Raw genomic sequence first — 18,945 nt, 5'->3', positions numbered from 1 at the left:
GCACGCACGTGTGCCTGTCTGTGTGATGGAAAGTTGTTAGTCTTGGAAAAAAGGAACTTCTGAGCATGCTGCAGCATGGGAGACCTTAGGTGACATGGTCTCTGCAAAGATGATATCTGCAAAAAGCAAAATGAAAAACTCACCATGATTCTATTTCATTGAGATGCCTTTAATAGTCTGACTCACAGAGCCAGAACGTAGCAGGCGGTGGAGGGTAGCAGGCCACAGAGAGGTCCTGTTTAATAGATACATAGTTGTACATCACTAAAGATCCTGAATTTTAGCCGGGCGGTGGTGGCGCACACCTTTAATCCCAGCACTCGGGAGGCAGAGGCAGGCGGCTCTCTGTGAGTTCGAGGCCAGCCTGGTCTACAAGAGCTAGTTCCAGGACAGGAACCAAAAGCTACGGAGAAACCCTGTCTCGAAAAATCAAAAAAAAAAAAAAAAGATCCCTAATTTGCACAACAGTGTGAATAGCTGTATAACCTATAACCTACTGGAATGTACACTTGTTTAGGTGGCGATGTTTACATTGTGTATGTTTTAGCACATTTTTTTAAATTTTTGTTAGATTAAGTTTTGATGTGTATAGATACTTTCTCTGCATGTATGTACATGCGCCATGTGTGTGTCTGGTGCCCGTGGAAGTCAGAAAGAGGCTTCGGATCTCCTGGAATTGAAGTTACAGATGGCCGTGATACACTATGTGGGTGCTGGAAATCAAACCTGGTTCTTCTGAAAGAGGAAGAAGTTCTTTGAACCACTAAGCCATCTCTTCAGTCCCTACTTATGAATTACTTAATCAATTTCCTTTTTGAGATAGCATCTCTCTGTGTTGTCCCACATGGCTGATCCAAAGCTTACTCTGTAGACCAGGCTAGCCTCAAACTCACAGAGAACCTTCTGCCTCTGCTTCACGAGTGCTGGGATTAAAGGCGTGTATCATAATGTCCCAACCAGTTACAAATTGAAAAGATGTCAAATAAAATTGAAAAGCCTAGCAGATGCCAGTCACCTTTCTTTGTTTGTGAGGACAGGTGTGTCTGTAGGTCGCAGCTGGCTTTTTTAGATATTTGGGAAAGATTCATATCACAGAGTCTCCAGTAACTTCTCTCCCCCTCCCCCTCCTAATCCACTTAACAGCATCCCATGGACACCTTTTCCAGGTCAGTGAACACAGCCCTGACTCACCGCCCCATAAAAGACTACTGGTCTCCACAGGTACCAGGATACATTTCATTTCCTTTTTCTTGCCTTGAGGGTTTGTTTCCGCCTCTGCTGCTATGACTCCCAACCTAGCAGTAAACAGCTCTTGCATGTTTCCTCACACAGATGCTCCGATTCCTGCAGAGGGCAAAGGAAAATCGCTGGTCAGATTGTTCCCCACAAAGCTGAGAGCCGTTGGCACTCATGCTGGCTCTGTGTGAGGCCTGTGTGCTGACCTCTCTGCTGGGGCTGGCACTGCCAACTGCTCTTGGAAGCTGCTTCCTGTGGCTCTCAAACTTTGTGGAGCTCAATACCCTGGCACTGATCAGCGTCATCATCATTGTTATTATTTTATGTAGGGTGAAGAACCCATTGTTTTCTTTTCTCCTATGTAGCCCAAAATACCAGCATTAATTATGAAAACACCTTTTCTCACAAAACAAAAATTGGCAGAACTATATGTATTTTTTTAGGTCGATTCCTTATTCTAATTTTGTGTCTGTTAGATTAATTTGCATCTGGGGAAACCCCTGACAATTCCCTTTCCAATGGTTCTGTCAGTCCTCAAATACTTTGTTTTCCTATGAATTTTTTTCAACCGCTTTTCCCCGTTCTTTTTAAAAGATCCAGTTGGAACCTGCTTATTTCATTTCAAGTCTGTGTAATCTGAGGTATGTTTGTAAAAATAAATAAAACAAGCTTTTCTCTAATATCTTGAATACATGCCAATTATCAATTATAGAGACTTGGGCACATATTTCTGTACTTTTGAAACTATTTATTTATTTACCCATGATGGGGAAACTGTCCACCAATCACATCTAGTTAAGGCGTGGCTACCTGGAGCCCAGGAAGAAAAACTGGGAGGACCCAGGTGTGCGCTCTCTCTGCGCGGCTCCTGCTGGACAGATAGGAAGTCGGACCTCCCAGTCTTGTAGTGTGAGTTTCCCCTTATAACTATTAAAAATATAATTGTTATCCTTGAGCTAGCCTGGTTATTTACCATGCTGACCTAATTTGCAACACCTTGCACCTGATTCGTGGGGCCACTAGTCTATACCCCTCAAATGCCCCTTAATTTTAGCTGCCTCTCCCTGTATACACTCCCTTATCCACCTCCTACTTGATCTTCCTGTTCCAGTCCCCACACCCATCCATCCATAACTATTTAGTTTCCTTTTTCTAGAGAGATCTGTCTGTCCCCCTGATCCCTTATTCTATATTTAACCTCTATAGTTCAGTTGATTGTAGCTTGGTTAGCGCGTGCTTCACAACTAATATCCACATATAAGGGAATACATATCATACTTGTCTTTCTAGGTCTGGGTTACCTCACTCAGGATGATTTTTTTCTACTTCCATCCATTTACCTTCAAGTTTGATGATATCATATTTTTAACAGCTGAGTATTATTCCATGGTGTAATTGTACCATATTTTCCTTTCCACCTGTCAGGAATAGAGCAGCACTGGACATGGTCAGCAGGTGTCTCTGCGGGAGGATGAAGAATGCCTGGGTCCCTCTGGGCTCCAACCCTGGTTGCCATATTTTTAAACGTGCACATGCACACACACAACTATAGAGTAAAATATGAATATCACTTATGTAGCCCTTAGAAAAATTGTCTTACCTTACTCATCTGATCCTACTTCTAACTAGCTGTGTGATTCTAAGTCTTTCCATTAAGGGTTTTATAGGACCTGGAATTTCCACTAGTCTTGCATTTCTTAACACCTCTGAAATTAAGGGAAGAGAAAGATTCTTTAGAACTCACCAGAAGACATGTGCTGATACCAATGAAGAGTGAGCCTGAAGGCCTACCTGCTATTGAGTCCCAGCTCTGTCACCGACTTATGAAGATAGTTCGTATATACTGAAGATGCTGTACGCTAGACACAGACTTGGGTGCCTCACGTTTCTCAACCCTTACTCCTCACAAAACCCCATGCGTATGGGGTACTGTAATTACATCCATTTTACAACCAGGAAACTGAGGCGTCAAGCGATGAAATTACCTCTGTTGAGAATTGAGAAGAGGAGAACCAGGGTGTGGGCATAGCCAATCTTAGTTCCTGCTAGTGTGATGACCGATTTTATATCTTGTAGACCGCGAACTTTCTCTGAGATGCTGTGTCAGGGTCTGTAAACTGAGCACTGTGTTAGCGCCTTTGCTGGTGTCAGTGGGCCCTCACTATAGGAAGGACACTGGGTTTTTAGAGTGCACTCTAAACTGGCAGAGCTTGCAGACATGCTTGCTGTAAGTGCAGATCCTTGGGCCCCATTAACCTACTGAGTCAGAGGTGAGACCTAGAAATCTGTCTTCTCTAAAGCCTCCCAGGGGTTTCTGATGCATGCGACAATCAGCAAACCACTAGTGTCATAGATAGGAGGGTGTCTGTTAACCAGCAGTCAGATAGGTATGGACACAGGGTGTTTTCTGGGTCATGATGGGACATATGCATGGGTGCTATATTGCTTCTTTATATGTTCTATTTATTCTTAGAACCCACAGACTGCTTAGTCAAATTCTAGTCCAAGAAATATCACTTTAAGTAATGAGGAGCCTAAGACTTGAAAACACACACTGGGTCCCACTTTCTTCACTTTTGAAGCAAGGTTTGGCCAAGTGACTTGCCAGATCCCCTTACTTTGTGGCTTTCTTTTTGATCTGACTCTTCTTGTGTCTGCCCCCCACACACCACACACACACACACACACACACACACACACACACACACACACACATCTGTTTTCTCACTGAGGGGCAGTCAGCTGGCTGGGTCACTGGTGTCTGTAATACCACAGAAGCTGAGTTTCGGTTAGTTCTATGATCTTCTCAGGCACCATCCTGGGACTGCCGAGCACCGCTTGTCCTTGGATGGGCTGTGGGGCCGCAGGCTCTACTGAGCTGTGTGCCCAAGTCAGAAGCTGCTGCTGGAACCTTCTCCCTCTCAGGTGCATGTGAAATGAACAGATTTTGGTAGCCTGACTGAGGGCCAGTCTTTCCCTCCATGAAATGAAGTTTGTCCTAGAGGCATTGTACATATGAAGAAAAATAGCCAGTGACCTCATCGACTGGCATTCAAAAGAGCGTTGTAGCAGACTTTCTGTTGGGCCGCCAACCAGCTCCCAAATCACTACACGGAGACTTGTTATTTGTTATGAATGCTCAGCCTTATCTTTGCTCTAATCTTAACCTGTTTCTCTTTATCTACATTTCATCTCAGAGCTCTTTACCCTCCTTTCTGAATATCATACTTTCCTGCTGTCTCCATGGCTGGCTGGCCGCTGCCTGCCTTCTGAGCCCAGGTGTGTTCCTCTCCTTCTTCCTTGTTCTCAAACTTCTTTCTGTCCTCTCTTCAGCCTAGGTTCCTCCTCCTATTTATTCTCTTCTGCCTGCCAGTACTGCTTAGCCCTCTTCTGCCGAGCTATTGGCGGTTCACCCATTATTGAACCAATCGGATGCCTCAGGCAGACAAGGTGAAACAAATGTAGCCATCTTTACACCATTAACAAAGGCAGCAGAAACACATGAAACACACCTTCACATAGCTAAATATCCTGCAGCATAAACAAATGGAACACACCTTTGCCTAGATAAAATAATATTCTACAACAGAGCTTTTTCTCCATTCTTTAAGTCTGGCTTCTAGTTTCTCATTCTCTTCCTCACGTATGATTTCTGTTCATAACTCAGATGCAGTAAACTCAACAGCATCGGAGATGTGACTGCTTGATTCTTGGCTATCTTTAATCTTCATTTAATGAGAGCATATCTTAGGAGCCATCATTTTATTTGCATTTGTTTTTGAGATGTCTTCACTATGCGTAGTGGTGGGTGATCTGAAACTTGCTGCGTGGACTAGGCTGGCCTTGAACTTGTGACAGTCACCCTGCCCCTGTCTTCCAAGTGCTGAGACTCCAGGCATATGCTAATGAGCCTGGTTCCTCAGCTGCAAGCTTATGAGAACCTTGTTGATTGGATGTTGATGTTCTGGACTGGTTATTTTTCTTGCTTGTGGCTAAAACTGCCATAGTTAGAATCAGATTCCCCCCACCCCAAGCCCCTTTTACTTCTCCTATTTTCATTACCAAGAAAGAAGTCAGTGGAAAGGAACAGAGGTCAGTGAAACAGAGAGGAGAGGTATGGGGGGGAGGGGTATATGATTGAGAGTGTTGCTCTCCGTCTGGATCACATCCTGGCATTTGAGTCAATTACAACAATGCTTGGAAGGGATAGAAAGGAGACAGCCCAGACCTAAGTGCTGCTTCTCCAGGGGAATGCTTAACTGCCTCTAAAATGCCCCACAGTCGTGTGCAGTTCACTGTCCAGCAACCCCAGAAGGACACCAAAGATTAATTCATCCCCTGATCTCTTTGGTCCTTCTTGATTGGCAGCTTTTATCTAGTGGTTTCTGCCATGGAGGAGGGTGGCAGTCTCCATTGTTGGGCAGGCAGATGCTAGTGTGCTCAAAATAGGAAGCTGAGCAGGGGTGGAAAGGGAAGAAAGGGAGGGGCAGGTGACTGCCCTGTAGTCGGTGCCCACCAGGTGTTAGTCATAGTCCAAGGGGCGCTGCACAGATTCCCCTTTCTGGGCTTCTCAAACCGTAGGAACATTGGGCTGTGACCTCTGTTCTTCAGATGAGGAAGCTGCGGGGAGTGGGGGGGGGGAGGGGAAAGTCCCTGTGTTTGTAGACCACAGACCTTTTGTTCTGTAATTTTGCATTGCTTTTTTTTTTTTTCAGCTCTCCTCTCCCAAAAGATCAAATTTAATCTCATGTTAACTTAGGCAAGATGGCTTGTAAGTAAACTCTGGTGCCCGCAAGCCAGTCAGTAAAACTGTCGTTGGGTCAGTTTCTGTCTAGATCAAGGCAGTCAACCTATGAACTTACATAAGCTCTTCAGATTAGAAACTTCTGGAATATAGGCTGGAGAGGTGGCTCAGTGGTTATGAGCACTGGCACCTGGGTTCAGTTCTCAGCACCCATATGGCAGCTCACAACTGTCTGTAGCTCCGGTTCTGGGGGATCCGACAGACATACATGCAGGCAAAACACTAATGCACATAAAATTAAAGAAAGAAACTTCTAGAATAATAACCAGTTGATTGGTCATGACATCCAGTATTCTCCTAAGTGGTTGGATACATGAAAAGCCTGGAAGCTCTTGCTCTTGAGGGAGGCGGGCAGTGTTGTTAAGAACTGCACGGGGTGTCCTGATCCTGGCCCAGGCATGGCCCAGGCAGATCAGAGCAGGAGGGGACATGACCATCTCAATGCAATAAACCAGTTTGACACCTAATTGTTGACTTGAAATGATAGACTTTTGGTACTTCTTGGTATTAATAATTCCTGTCAAGTATCATTTTCTAATCTTTATCATAATGGTATGTTTAAGATTTAAACAAATTACCAGGCGGTGGTATTACACACCTTCAATCCCAGCACTCAGGAGGCAAACAGATGTCTACAACCTGATCTACAGAGTGAGTTCCAGGGCAACGAGAGCTACACAGAGAAACCCTGTCTCAAAAAAAAAAAAAAAAAAAAAAAACCAACCAAACAAACAAACAAAAAAACCCATAAAACAATATATGGCCTTCTAGAATATTAATACATTAAAGCCAGAATGAAGGTCAAGATAAATTGTGGATCTTTAGTCTTAGAACCAGTAGCAAATCTAGACAGATAAATAATGAATTAAAAAAAAAATAGCGAGGTGGTGCAGGCCTGTAATTCCTGTACCTTGGGGATGAAGCAGGATTGTGAGTTACAGGTCAGCCTAGGTAACTTAATGAGACTTTGTCTAAAAGAAAGAAAAAGAAGGGGGGGAATGAGGGAGGAGGAAAAAACCCACATCATGTACAAAAATGGAGATAAATAAATCTGATTATCTCAATATTCTGACTAGCAAAGCACTGAAATTGGGATCTTATCCTTTGCTTGCTGAATGCTCCTTGTGTTGATTTTATCTCTAGAAATGAAAGGTTCCAGTTGTCCCACAGGGGACTGTAATTTGGGGACTCAAAGATCTCAATTCATTAGGAAGATCTATAGCTGATGGCCAGCAGACTTTCCTTCCTCAGCGCTGATCCTCTTTGGAGCTCCTAAAAGTGTTCTTTCTTGCTCATTATGCAATTTTCAATTTTCTTTCATCCTCAACCTCCCCCTTCTCTTGTATAAACCTAGTTTCAAAGAGAAGGCTAAGTCAGGATTTGGTGAAATGCAAACTGTTTTACATCTGTAGACATGCTGTCTTGTCTGTTCTGCTCTGCAGAATTACACTTTCCTGATGTAAACAGTAAGCTGCTTAGGGAAGAATTCCAGCAATTTGTCTCTCCCAACGTTGCACGAAGCAGTTGGGGAAGCAGTTTCCACACAGCAACTCCCTGTGCTTGTTTAATTTCCTCAGACAAAACAAGAGATTGTGGTGGTGCCTGCCCGTTCAATGCAGCGTGTCTCTCTGGATTGTCACTTCATGAATCAGGAAGCTGGAGCTAAGGGCCTTGAGTCATCATCCAGTCTGGTTCTTGTTACCTAGAGGAGAGACCAAGGTCTAGATTAAGTAAGTCCTTGAAAGGCATACCATTTGCAAATGGGGGGAAAAAAAAGAATCTTGAATTCTGCTTTGTTTAACTTTAGAATTTCCTCTCCCCCTCAATCCCCCCCCCCAACCATAGCACTCCCCCTCCCTCCTACTTCGTTTGTTTTTGTTTTTTAAGGCAGGATCTCTCTGTAGTCCTAGCTGTCCTGGAACCTGCTCTGTAGCCCAGGCTGGCCTGCCTTTGCCTTGTGAGTTCTGCTTAGCTTTCTCCTTTTGCTTCTTGGGGTTTTATTGTTGTTGCTTTGAGAAGCAGTGTGGATGAAGGTGAGTTCCTGATTCCTCTGCCTCGCCTCCACCTTCCTAGGTGGGATTACAGGTTTGTACCACCATGTGTGGTACGTGGGGTTGGGGACTGAACTCAGGACCTCATATGCAAGTGCTCTCTGCCACCGATGATTTTTTTAATTTTTATTTTATGTACATTGATTGGTATTTTTGTCTGCATGGAAGACTGTGTAAGGGGGTCGGATCCTTCGGAATTGGAATTACAGACATGTGAGTGGCCATGTGGGTAATGGGAATTGAACCCAGGTCCTCTGGAAGAACAGCCAGTGCTCTTAACCACTGAACCATCTCTCCAGCCCCCTAATATTTTTTATAACAGTTGTTCATGTTCTAGATGAAAACACTAGTTTCTCCCTTAAGTGCAGTGATTTTTATCCTGTGCTCAAAATAGCATCAGGCTAGCACAAGCCATGGGTTTGCATGAGGGAGCTTGGCTTTGGAGCTAATATTTTCATTTAGTGAGTAAGATATTGGTTCTTCTCTATGTCTAGACCATTTCAGGGCGCACCTTTACCATTGCTGGCCGTCCTGGTCAGAGGTGAATGGTGCAGTCTCACTAAGAGTCTTGCTGCGGGCAAACTCTAGCCCTTTGTCTCTGCTCTGCATTGGCTACAGGCATGGGGAGCTGTGTGAGGAGCTCCAGGGGAAACCTGACATGTCCTCAGGGGAGGGATATGGAGGATGTGCTCTAAAGAGATGAGTTAGGTAGAATAGACGGCTGTGACTATGGCCCTGTTCATACCTTTACCCAGAGATATGACATAGAACACACAGACTTCTGCTTAGCCCCTTTCTGAAGAACATTGCCGAAAGGGCTGCCTCTTTGACAGCCTCTGTTGGAAAGAAATATACATGCTCTTCCCCCTGTATGATAGTGTGTCCGAAGAGGTGGGTTTTTTGACATCCTGTTCCTTTGTGATGGGAAACCACAGATGCCACTATGGAGGGAAGCAGAAGCATGGTTGCACTGGGGGAAGAAGTGGCGAATAACTGAACTGATCTTTGTGTTTTATATTTAAAGAATTTCCTTTGGAAAATGTGTGCATACTCAGTGGAGTTTTATTCAGCCATAAAAAAAGAGAATGAAACGAAGAATCTCAGATCAAGTGGTCGGTCACGCTGAGAACAACACATGTTGTAGTCTAGACTTTTATGTGTATACGTACATGCATGTATATGTATGCATGATGTGAAAGTAGAAAGGGCTAGCTGGGTGGTGGTGGAGCATGCCTTTAATCCCTGCACTCGGGAGGCAGAGGCAGGCAGATCTCTGTGAGTTCGAGGCCAGCCTGGTCTCCAAGAGCTAGTTCCAGGACAGGCTCCAAAGCTACAGAGAAACCCTTTCTCCAAAAAACAAAACCAAAAGGAAAGTAGAAAGGACAGTATTTGAAGGGCAAAGGGACTAGAGACAGAGGATGGGGGGGGGGAGGGAGTCAGGGTAATGGAGTAGAAAAAAAGGACAAATCATGTGTTTAGAAAGTAAACTAAGGAGTGGGAAATGTGGGCCAGTTGGTAGAATGCTTGCCTCGCATGCACAAAGGCCGTAGGTTTAATTCCTAGTATTGCATATTCTGAGTGTGGGGGCTACAAGCCCTGGGAGAAAGGAGGCTGGAAAACCAGAAGTTCAGGGTCATAGCTATATAGAGTTAGGAGGCTGGCATGGCATCTGTGATGCTCAAAAGAAACAAAATACGTAAGCAAAGACTTGCTATTTGTCTCTTGAATTCTTCTTTGGGTTTAGTCTGTGTCGCATGACAAAGGCAGTATGAAGCCAGGTCCACATGTGGGAGGGCTTTACCTTCCAATTGGTGGCAGGCCATTGCATAGGATTATCTGTGGTTGCTAGCTCAAACCTCCTGGACAAGAATCCTGTGAAGGAAAATTGTGGGACTTCAGAGAAGAAAGACTTCATGCAGGGTGGAGAGGGGTCATCAGGAGCTGTTTGTGGAGTCGAATTGTGACTGTGAGATTTGGATTGTTCTAAAGAGAGAGGCTGTAGTTAAGACAGGAGTTGAGCATTGAATTTCAAGGAGAATATAGGAGTCTTTTAGAAAAAAAAATATTTAATGTGCACAGCTGTTTTGTCTGCATGTATGTCTGTGTACCGTATGTGTGCAGTGCCTAAGGATGCCAGAGTAGGTCATTGGATCCCTTAGACTGGAGTTACAGGTGGTTGTGAGCCCTTTGGTGGGTGCTGGGAATTGAATCCAGGTCCTCTGGAAGAGCAGTTAGTGCTCTTAAGGGCTGAGCCATCTCTCCAGCCTCTGATCATGGAAGGGTCTTGACTAGAGAAGAGGGTGAAATGGACAAGTGGTAGAGGAAAAAGTGGATAGTTAAGGCTGTAGCATTTTGGAATTACTGGTCTTTGGGGTGTGTGTGTGTGTGTGTGTGTGCGTGTGTGTGTGTGCGCGCGCGCGTGCGTGCGTGTGTGTGTGTGTGTGTGTGTGTGTGTGTGTATACTCACCTGTACATGTATATCTCTCTGTTTTTGTGCCTACATGTATGGTTAAGTTCATTTCTGCATGTGTGCATGCGTGCACGCATGCATGCATGCATGTCTGTCTTCCCAGCAGTCCTAAGCAGATGCTTATACCTGGAGCTGGCAGCTCGGGGCTGCCTTTGAGAGCCTCTGCTTACTTTCCCATGACTAAGAACCAGGAAGAGTGAAGATAGTCATTACACAGCTTGTGACAAAGTGGCCTCACTACTTCCTGTTTCTGTGGGGGAGGGGTGGTAGGAAGAAGCATTTTAGGGGATGGCAGTGAATGGAATCTGGGCGGTGTCGAGAACTGTAGGGCTGTGTCTTCTGTAGAAAAGCCACCGTATCTTTCGTGGGTAAACCATTGGGGCAAACTAGAGCAGTCGGATGGAGTCGAACTGCCATGTAGGGAGACTGCAGTGGCGGCGGTCTGGGGACACAGGAACGGGCCAGGGCGGCTGGAACTCCCTCCTCTTGTATTATGTGTCATTTCTCCTAACCCACTTCCCCAGCCAGTCCTTATTCAGAAACCACAGGCTACTCTGAAAGCACAATAGAAAAGAACTGCCAGGGGAGACTTCTTCAGGCTTCTCGACAAGACTGCAGGGGGACACTGTTTGAAACTGTGCCCTCCCGTCATAAAGGAGAGGCCGTTTCTGAGAGATGGTAGGGGGCTCTTATTCTCAGCTCTCCCTGACAAGTTTACTGTGACATCAACCTGCAGCCCAGGGAGAGGAGAGGATATGTCTGCCACAGGCAGTGACAGAGACACCTTTTTTTCCTAACTGGGTAGGATGTCTTTCATGACCCCTGTAGGATATGATGATGGGTTGTGATCACCCTCATGTGATGGTCACACCTGTAGAGGTGGATTTCTTGTAGTCTTTCATGGCTGCATCTCCACGTGGGTTCTTTATCCTTGGGTGGATACAGATTACCCACTAATACAGACAAGAAATAAATCTATTTAAGAAGAACTTCCTCTGAAGCATAGTTTACAGACTGTGACAGCCATGTGTCTCCAGTGTCCAATTCAGGGGTGGAGTTTTTGAAATATTTGTTTTTATTTATGTGTGTTTCCTATGTGAGTTTCCGTGTACCACATGTGAGCGGGTACCCTGTAGATGCTTGAAGAGGGTGTTTGGTCCTCTGGAGCTTTAATTACGGGAAGCTGCGCGATGCCTGATGTGGGAGCTGGGAACTGAACCCAGGTCCTTTACAGCAGCAGTGAGAGAGCTCTTTCCCCACTGAACCTTTTTCCCGGTACCCAGTTTAATCATGTTAGTGAATAATGATGCGGCTGCTTGTTACCAAGCTCCCTCGAAAGTTCCCCAGTGGATAGGTTGTTCAGTCACTGCCCTCGCATCCAGTCCAAGCAGCCAATCATTCGATCTGTCGTTTGACAGATTAGCATATTCTGAACATTTCAACAATGAATAGGGTCAAGCACGTTTCTGCTTATGTCTTCCTTTGCTCGGCGTACTTTGTGGTAATCCGGGTCGTGGCATATGTCCATATATCATTTTTCATTGCTGGATGGTATTCTGCTGCTCGGATTTATGGTCAGTGCTCTTATCTGTTTTACGTAGGGCACAGGAGCCACATCTCTGTGTTTGTCTCTTGGATGTCGCTCTCTCATGACACAGCTTGTGATGCAAAATCGGCAGCCAGTTACTATGTTGGATGGTGGAAAGAGGTCTCGATGCTTCTGGACACGGTGTGATTCACTTCAGATAAAAAGTATTTGGAAAAGATATTGCATTTATTGAATATGTATAGATATTTTTCTCTTCTTTTTTTCCTTTTTGGGTGTGTGTATGCATGTGTGTATAATGTATGTATACATGTGTATGCATGCAGGGTATATGTGTGTTTAGGGTGGAGATAAACATTAAGTGTCTTCTTCCACTGTTCTCCACCGCCTCCACCGCTCCCCACCATCTCCACTATTCCCCACCGTCTCTATTGCTCTCCTCATTTGTCGTACTTACTTATTTATTTTTCTGGAGACAGCCTGTCTCACTGAATCTGAGCTCACTAGTGACTTAGACTGACCCGTGAGCCCTAGAGGTCCTCCTACCTTTATATCCCCTGTGCAAGATTACAGGTGCACCTGTGCCCACACCTGGCCTTTTAAATGGGAGCTGGGGTTGTAATATCAGGTCCTCATGTTTATGGGGCCAAGACTCTACCGACTGTAATTCTCAAGTGATGCAGTACAGTAGCTGCCAACGAGCATCTGCATTATTTCTGGTACTGCCAGCCATCTGGAGTAATAGAGTAGGAGAGGGCGTGCTCAGGCTGTATGTCACCACCACACCATGTGTAATAACATATTGTATGCTTTCCTGTCCTCACAGGGCGGGGTTGTGAGGTTGGCTGTCAAGACAACTGTGCTGTTGTTTGTGTACCCCCTGGGTTGTCTGTGCTTGTTGGCTGTTGTGAATAACACAGCCACGTTGGTTTCTTGTGGTTGCCATCACAATGGTGGCAAATTCAATGGCTTGAGACAACAGGAATGTATTATCTCAAGTTTTGGAGCCCAGAATTCTGAAATGAAGGTGTGGACTGGTCTGCATGCCCCTGGAGACTCTCAGGAGAGTTGGTCTCATTCACTGCCAGCCACCAGTGGTGGCTGGCTGTTCCAGTTGCTAGGTTACAGTGAATCTTGGCTTCCATTCATTCTCCTTCCCTTCCCTCAACTTGTAGGAAACACCCTAAGATAACTACGTGTTCTCTTCGTTCCCTCCTTTGCCGGATAAGGTGGCACCCACAGGTTGTGGGGGATTGGCGTGCAGCAGCTATGAACATTGAGATATTGGTATTGTGTAGATCTGATGTAGTTTTTCTTCTTTTGGCTGCTCCTCCTTGAAGTGGATTTGCTGAGTCATGCAGTGACTTTATTTCACTTTTAAGAACCTTGCTGTCTAGTTTCTGAAAGGTCTCTTGTTCTGAAGTCCTACCTACCAGGGGTTTGAGCTCTAGCAACCCCGTATTCTTGGTAACCATCTTTTTAAAATGCAGCCATTCTAGTAGGTGTGGAGAGGCATCTGATGGCGGTTTAGATTTGCACTCCCCCCATGACTAATAACATGTTTCATGTGGTTCTTAGTCACTTGTGTGGAGTTCCGATAAGATACCTCTGCAGAGCTCTGGCCCGTCCTCCCCCATGTCAGTGGTGAGTTAGTCTGTTGTCTTCTCTGGGGCCCTAACATTACCTGTCCCAAGAATTACGGCGTGCTAGGGTTACTCTGTCCCCAGAGTGTTGAGGGCTGGGCCATGGTGCCACTCTTGCATTATGACCTATATTACTCTGTTATTTGAGATAAATGGTCCTCGTATGCAGCCTTTTCGACCAGTGAGCACCTTGTCAAAGAAGCCAAGAGGCCACTCTCCTGTGCCCTAACAATCGTGAGCTTAAATGAGTTTCAGGTTGGCTATTGTCTCGTGGATAAGGGACCGACCTACAGAAGTTCTCATTGTATTCTCTAGCCTGAATTCTTCTGTAGTACTATCCCAACTTTAACTAAGCAGTTATTTCTGGGATTATATATTTGATATATTTCGTCTTCCCACTAGACTGTTACATTTCCTGGGAATAGAGGCTACATCTATGTGTTTTAGCTGACAGAGCATATGGTACGTGCTAGGCAACCAGTCAGTGTGTTGGAGGAGATGCAGCCCATGCTTTCTGCTTTGCAAAGAGTGGACCACACGAAATCATTGGACAGAGGATGACTTGTAGAGTCCAGTGATGGCTAGTGCTGATTGTCAGCTGGACAGAGCTGGATCTAGGGAAGCTCGGCTGATGAATTCCCTCCATTCGGCTGGTCTGTAAGCTCGTCTTTGGGGACATTTTCTTAACTGCTGGTTGACGGAAGGTAGCCCAGCGCAATGTGGCCAGTACTATCTCTAGGCAGGTAGGATGATAAGAAAAGTAGCTGCGTAAGCCAGAGAAAGGAAGTCAGGAAGCAGTGTTCCTTCCTGGTTTCTGCTTCAGTTCCTGCTTCCAGGTTCCTGCCCTGAGCTCCTGCCTTGGGTTCTCTAGAGGATCAGTTGTAAACCTGGTCAGTATTTTATTATGGCAACAGGGAAATGAACTAGAACAAACCTATGGGTCACTAAGTTATGAATGTGCCGTTTCGTGGCATGGTTTCTAATCTCCTCTCTTCTCCTTCACAGCCATCTATAACTACAACGCGTCTCAAGATGTGGAACTCTCCTTGCAGATCGGGGACACCGTCCACATCCTGGAGATGTATGAGGGTGAGTGCAATGGCCTCCTGCTGGGCGGGGCCCAGAAAAAGTTCATAGGAATTACTTATTAATAAAGCACTTAGAGTTAAGGCCCAAGTGTTCCTCTCCTCCTGATACAGTAATGAAAACCTAAGAAGTACCCAAGGATATACAGCCCCATGCCGAGGGTATTTTTCAACACAACCTGCTCATGGGAATGTGGAAATGTTCAGATACCAGAGTCAAGGTTGTTGCCCCCGGATACAAGAGGGCTCAGCTGCAGAACTGGCTAGGGCAGACACACTCAAGACATTAGGCTTGTGGTAGCTGGAAGGAAGCATTGCCATCTGGGGAGGATCTCTTTCTACTCAGTGCCCAGCGTTACCAGGTTTGGGGAGAATGAAAGCGAGATTCTGAGAGAACTGGGTCAGCACTGTAATAGCAGGTCCTCCTTGTGCTTGTCTGTTTTCTCCAGCTAGCTCAGGCCTGGGCAGTGGTTCTGGTTAACCTGGGCAATCCTTAGAACTGTGTGCAAAGCCTAGCTCAGACCTGCATCTGCCCATTCGATCCTAGGAGACCTCCAGGAATTTACATCTCTAGTCCCAAACCCTAGGGCAGCAAAAGCATCCCTGAGCCACCAAGGCTGAGGAACAAAGCAGAACAAACCCTTGGGCCAGGTTTATTATAACCCTGTGGAAGCTGTGGTGAGGAAATGTCAGGAAACTGGGTAGATTTTTCTTAGAGCAAAGCTTGTTGGTACAGACACTCGGCTGTAGCTTGAGTTCTAGTTGCTCTTAATAACATTAAGATATTAGGGATATTAGGGAGTAAAAGCTGAAGACTCAGGGAAGGAGAGTGGCCAATGCTAGAGAGTTCTCGCCTCTACCAATGCTCAAACTGAAAAGGCGATCCTGCCCTCAGACTGCTTCTCAGACTGACTGCCTAGACCACACTGCTCCTCAGACTACACTGAGCTCCTGTGTCCTCTTGCCTTGTATTCTCGTCTCTGACTAGTCATATCACTCCTGTCTCCTCCTCCCTAGTGCTGGGATTAGAGGCATGGGACCCCACGTGCTGGAATCACCTTTGTGTGAGCTCTCTTGCTCTTTGAGACAGGTTCAATCATGTGTACGTAGGGTGGCTTGGAACTAACAGAGATTCCCTCTACCTCTGTCTCCCGAGTCCTGGGATTAAAGGTGTGTGCCACCACTCCAGGGCCTCTAATGGTTTAGCTCTGCAATCTGGTCTTGAGGCAAGCTTTACTTGTCAAAACACAAACAGAATAATCACTACACTCTGCGTTGGTAAATGCTGGACAGGGGAATGGCAAAAGTGTCGCCTGGGAACCAATGCAGATCTCTAGGTTCAGACAGGATGATACAAGAAGGGGAGAAGATGGGAAACCTGGGGGAAGGGAAGCAGGATTTGGCCATAATTAAGCTGGGTCATGTGTCTGGTCACATGGGAGACTGGTGTGATGGCTTCCTCCCTTAGATCTGGGTCCTTGCCCTTCACATGCCCGTCCATACCACTCCGTTTAGCTGTTTGGTGCCCTGTGGCAGCTCATAGTCAGAGAGGACCAGGTGGACTCTCCATCTATCACCCTTGCCAACCTCAGACCTCAGCAGGCATCGGTTCGAACTCACCACTATATTCATAACACCCGACATGCAAGTTTTTAGGCTCTGGCTTCTGAAAACCACAGCCCCCACAGACCCTGCAAGGTCAGTCCTTTGTCAGAGGGGGCAGATAAATATACTGTGGACCCTGTCATCATACTTTCCCGCCATGCAGATAAAAAGCATGTGTTCAACTTTTGTAACTTCCGTATGGGCTTGAAGCAATGCATGTTTAAGGATCATTGAGTATGAAGTTCTATACATGGCATTTGGATCCAGATTTTTATATCCAGTTTTTCCTTCCTTCCTTCCTTCCTTCCTTCCTTCCTTCCTTCCTTCCTTCCATAGTTACAACTGTTTGGCCCTTTAGCTCAGGCTTATTATTTACTAGCTCTTATAACCTAAATTAACTGACTCCTATTATTCTGTCTTTTACCACGAGGCTTGTGGCTTATTACCTCACATCTTGCTTCTTCATTGGCTGCTGGTCTCTCCCTCAATCCCACCTTTTTTCTCCTTCCCTCTCTCTCTCTCTGCTTGGATTTCCCGCGTGGCTATATTATGCCCTGCCATAGGCCAAAGCAGCTTCTTTATTAATCAATGGTAATTAAACATATTCACAGCATACAGAGGGGCATCCCATATCATTTCCCCTTTTCTGTCTAATTGAAAAGGAAGGTTTTAACTTTAACATAGTAAAATTACATATAACAAAACAGGTATCAAATAAAAATTACAATTATAATATTTATTCTATTTGTATTTGGCAGAATTAAAGAAAATACTCTATCATCTAATTTTTGTGAACCTAGTTTTATATCTAATTTAAGTTTAACTTTAACATAGTAAAATTATATAACAAAACAGATATCAAGCAAAAATTATGGACACTTTAGGCCTATAAGGCTGAATATGGATGCCCTAATGTTACAGAAGAACTTTGGGTGACTGTCCAGATGATATCTCTATAATTTTTAGAGTTTTGGAAGTTGCTTACAATGCACTTCCTGTTTACTTAGGCAATATTATATCATACTGGGATCTTTGATGGAGTTGAAGACTAGATAGTTATAATTGTAGCTTTCCTTAGATATGAAACTTTAGACTCACAAAGATAAGATAGATGATAGAGTATTTTCCTTAATTTGTCAAAACAAGTAGACTGAATATTATAACTATAATTCTTGCTTGATATCAAGTTTTTCTTTTTGTTCCTTTTCATTGATTTTTATTGAGTTCTACATTTTTCTCTGCTCCCCTCCCTGCCTCTCCCCCCCCAAACCCTCTCCCCATGCTCGCAATATACTCAAGAGATCTTGTTTTTTTCTGCTTCCCATGTAGATTAGATCTTTATATGTCTCTTTTAGGGTCCTCATTGTTGTCTAGATTCTCTGGGATTATGATTTGTAGGCTGGTTTTCTTTGATTTATGTTTAAAAACCACTTATAAGTGAGTACATGTGATAATTGTCTTTCTGTGTCTGAGTTCCTCACTCAAAATGATGTCTTCTAGCTCCATCCATTTGCCTGCACAATTCAAGATGTTATTTTTTTCTTCTGTGTAGCACTCCATTGTGTAAATGTGCCACATTTTTCTTATCCATTCTTCGATTGAGGGGCATTTAGGTTGTTTCCAGGTTCTGGCTATGACAAACAATGCTGCTATGAACATGGTTTAGCACATGTCCTTGTGACATGGTTGAGCATCCTTTGGGTATGTACCCAAAAGTGGTATTGCTGGATACCCAGTTTTTCAGTTTGCTATATGCTAATTTTTCCCTTCTTTTTTGGTTACTGTGTTGAGTTTTTGACTTTGTTGTAGTTTCTGTCTCTACAGATATGGGAGTGTTTTTGCTTTATACAGTCTCAAACATGTTTTTAGAATATATATGCCTACCATTTTAGAACTGTGCTAAACAACTCTTTTTAACTCCTGCTTCTTAAGTCTTTTAACCTTCTTTATCCATGGTAGTGCTTTTTGCTTTACTGAAATTACAGCCTACTCATTGTGAGGCCCAGCTCTCTAATTTGTGTCCTGTTGGCCCCCTAAGGCTCTCCAAAATGCTACTCTGAGACACTCAGGCATCCTTTCTTATATCAGCAAATGCCCCAGGCAAGATGCTGCCACAAGTACTGGGCTGGTCTCTTTGGGATTTGTCTCTCTGTGAATTTTGGCATGGATGTTCTTACCTTGTCACTAGTAGGTTCCCTGTCTCTGTCTTTCTCTGTCTGTCTTTCTGTCTGCCTGCCTGTCTGTCTCTGTATGTGTGTGTGACTGTGTGTATGTGTTTTTTAGCAGGGGAGGGGGTGCTTCTTAACTGCCTCATGGAGTGCGTCAGAGAATGAAGTATTGATGCTGATCTGACATAAAGTTAACAACATCCCTGAAATGCATTCTTAAGACTGTTTCCTCAAAAATGGTTGGGTTTTAAAATTTTTTATGTGGCTCTAATCCATTTTTGTGGTAGCTATTGGAAGCCTGAGGTCCTCATAGAACACATATTAGTAATGGTGTTGA

At 44.7% G+C, this 18,945-nt stretch overlaps 1 protein-coding gene across 3 annotated transcripts in view; it reads left to right on the top strand.

Moving 5' to 3' along the window:
* The window catches only part of Dock5 (dedicator of cytokinesis 5), a 174,844-nt gene that overhangs the window by 29,343 nt on the left and 126,556 nt on the right, over positions 1-18,945 (top strand). For all 3 annotated transcript variants that reach the window (XR_005975585.1, XM_041663816.1, XM_041663826.1), the window contains exon 2: positions 14,756-14,839. Coding sequence is in view for 2 of the 3 variants with exons in the window: in XM_041663816.1 (XP_041519750.1) it covers positions 14,756-14,839 (84 nt within the window). In the remaining variant the exon portion in view is untranslated. The remainder of the gene's footprint in view (positions 1-14,755; positions 14,840-18,945) is intronic.

The sequence above is a fragment of the Microtus oregoni genome, unplaced genomic scaffold, assembly GCF_018167655.1.
Source record: "Microtus oregoni isolate MIOR12 unplaced genomic scaffold, Mior012 000001F_ref0000356, whole genome shotgun sequence".
NCBI lineage: Eukaryota > Metazoa > Chordata > Mammalia > Rodentia > Cricetidae > Microtus > Microtus oregoni.
The sequence above is the reverse complement of the archived record's forward strand: the minus strand, read 5'-3'. Positions and strand labels throughout refer to the sequence as shown.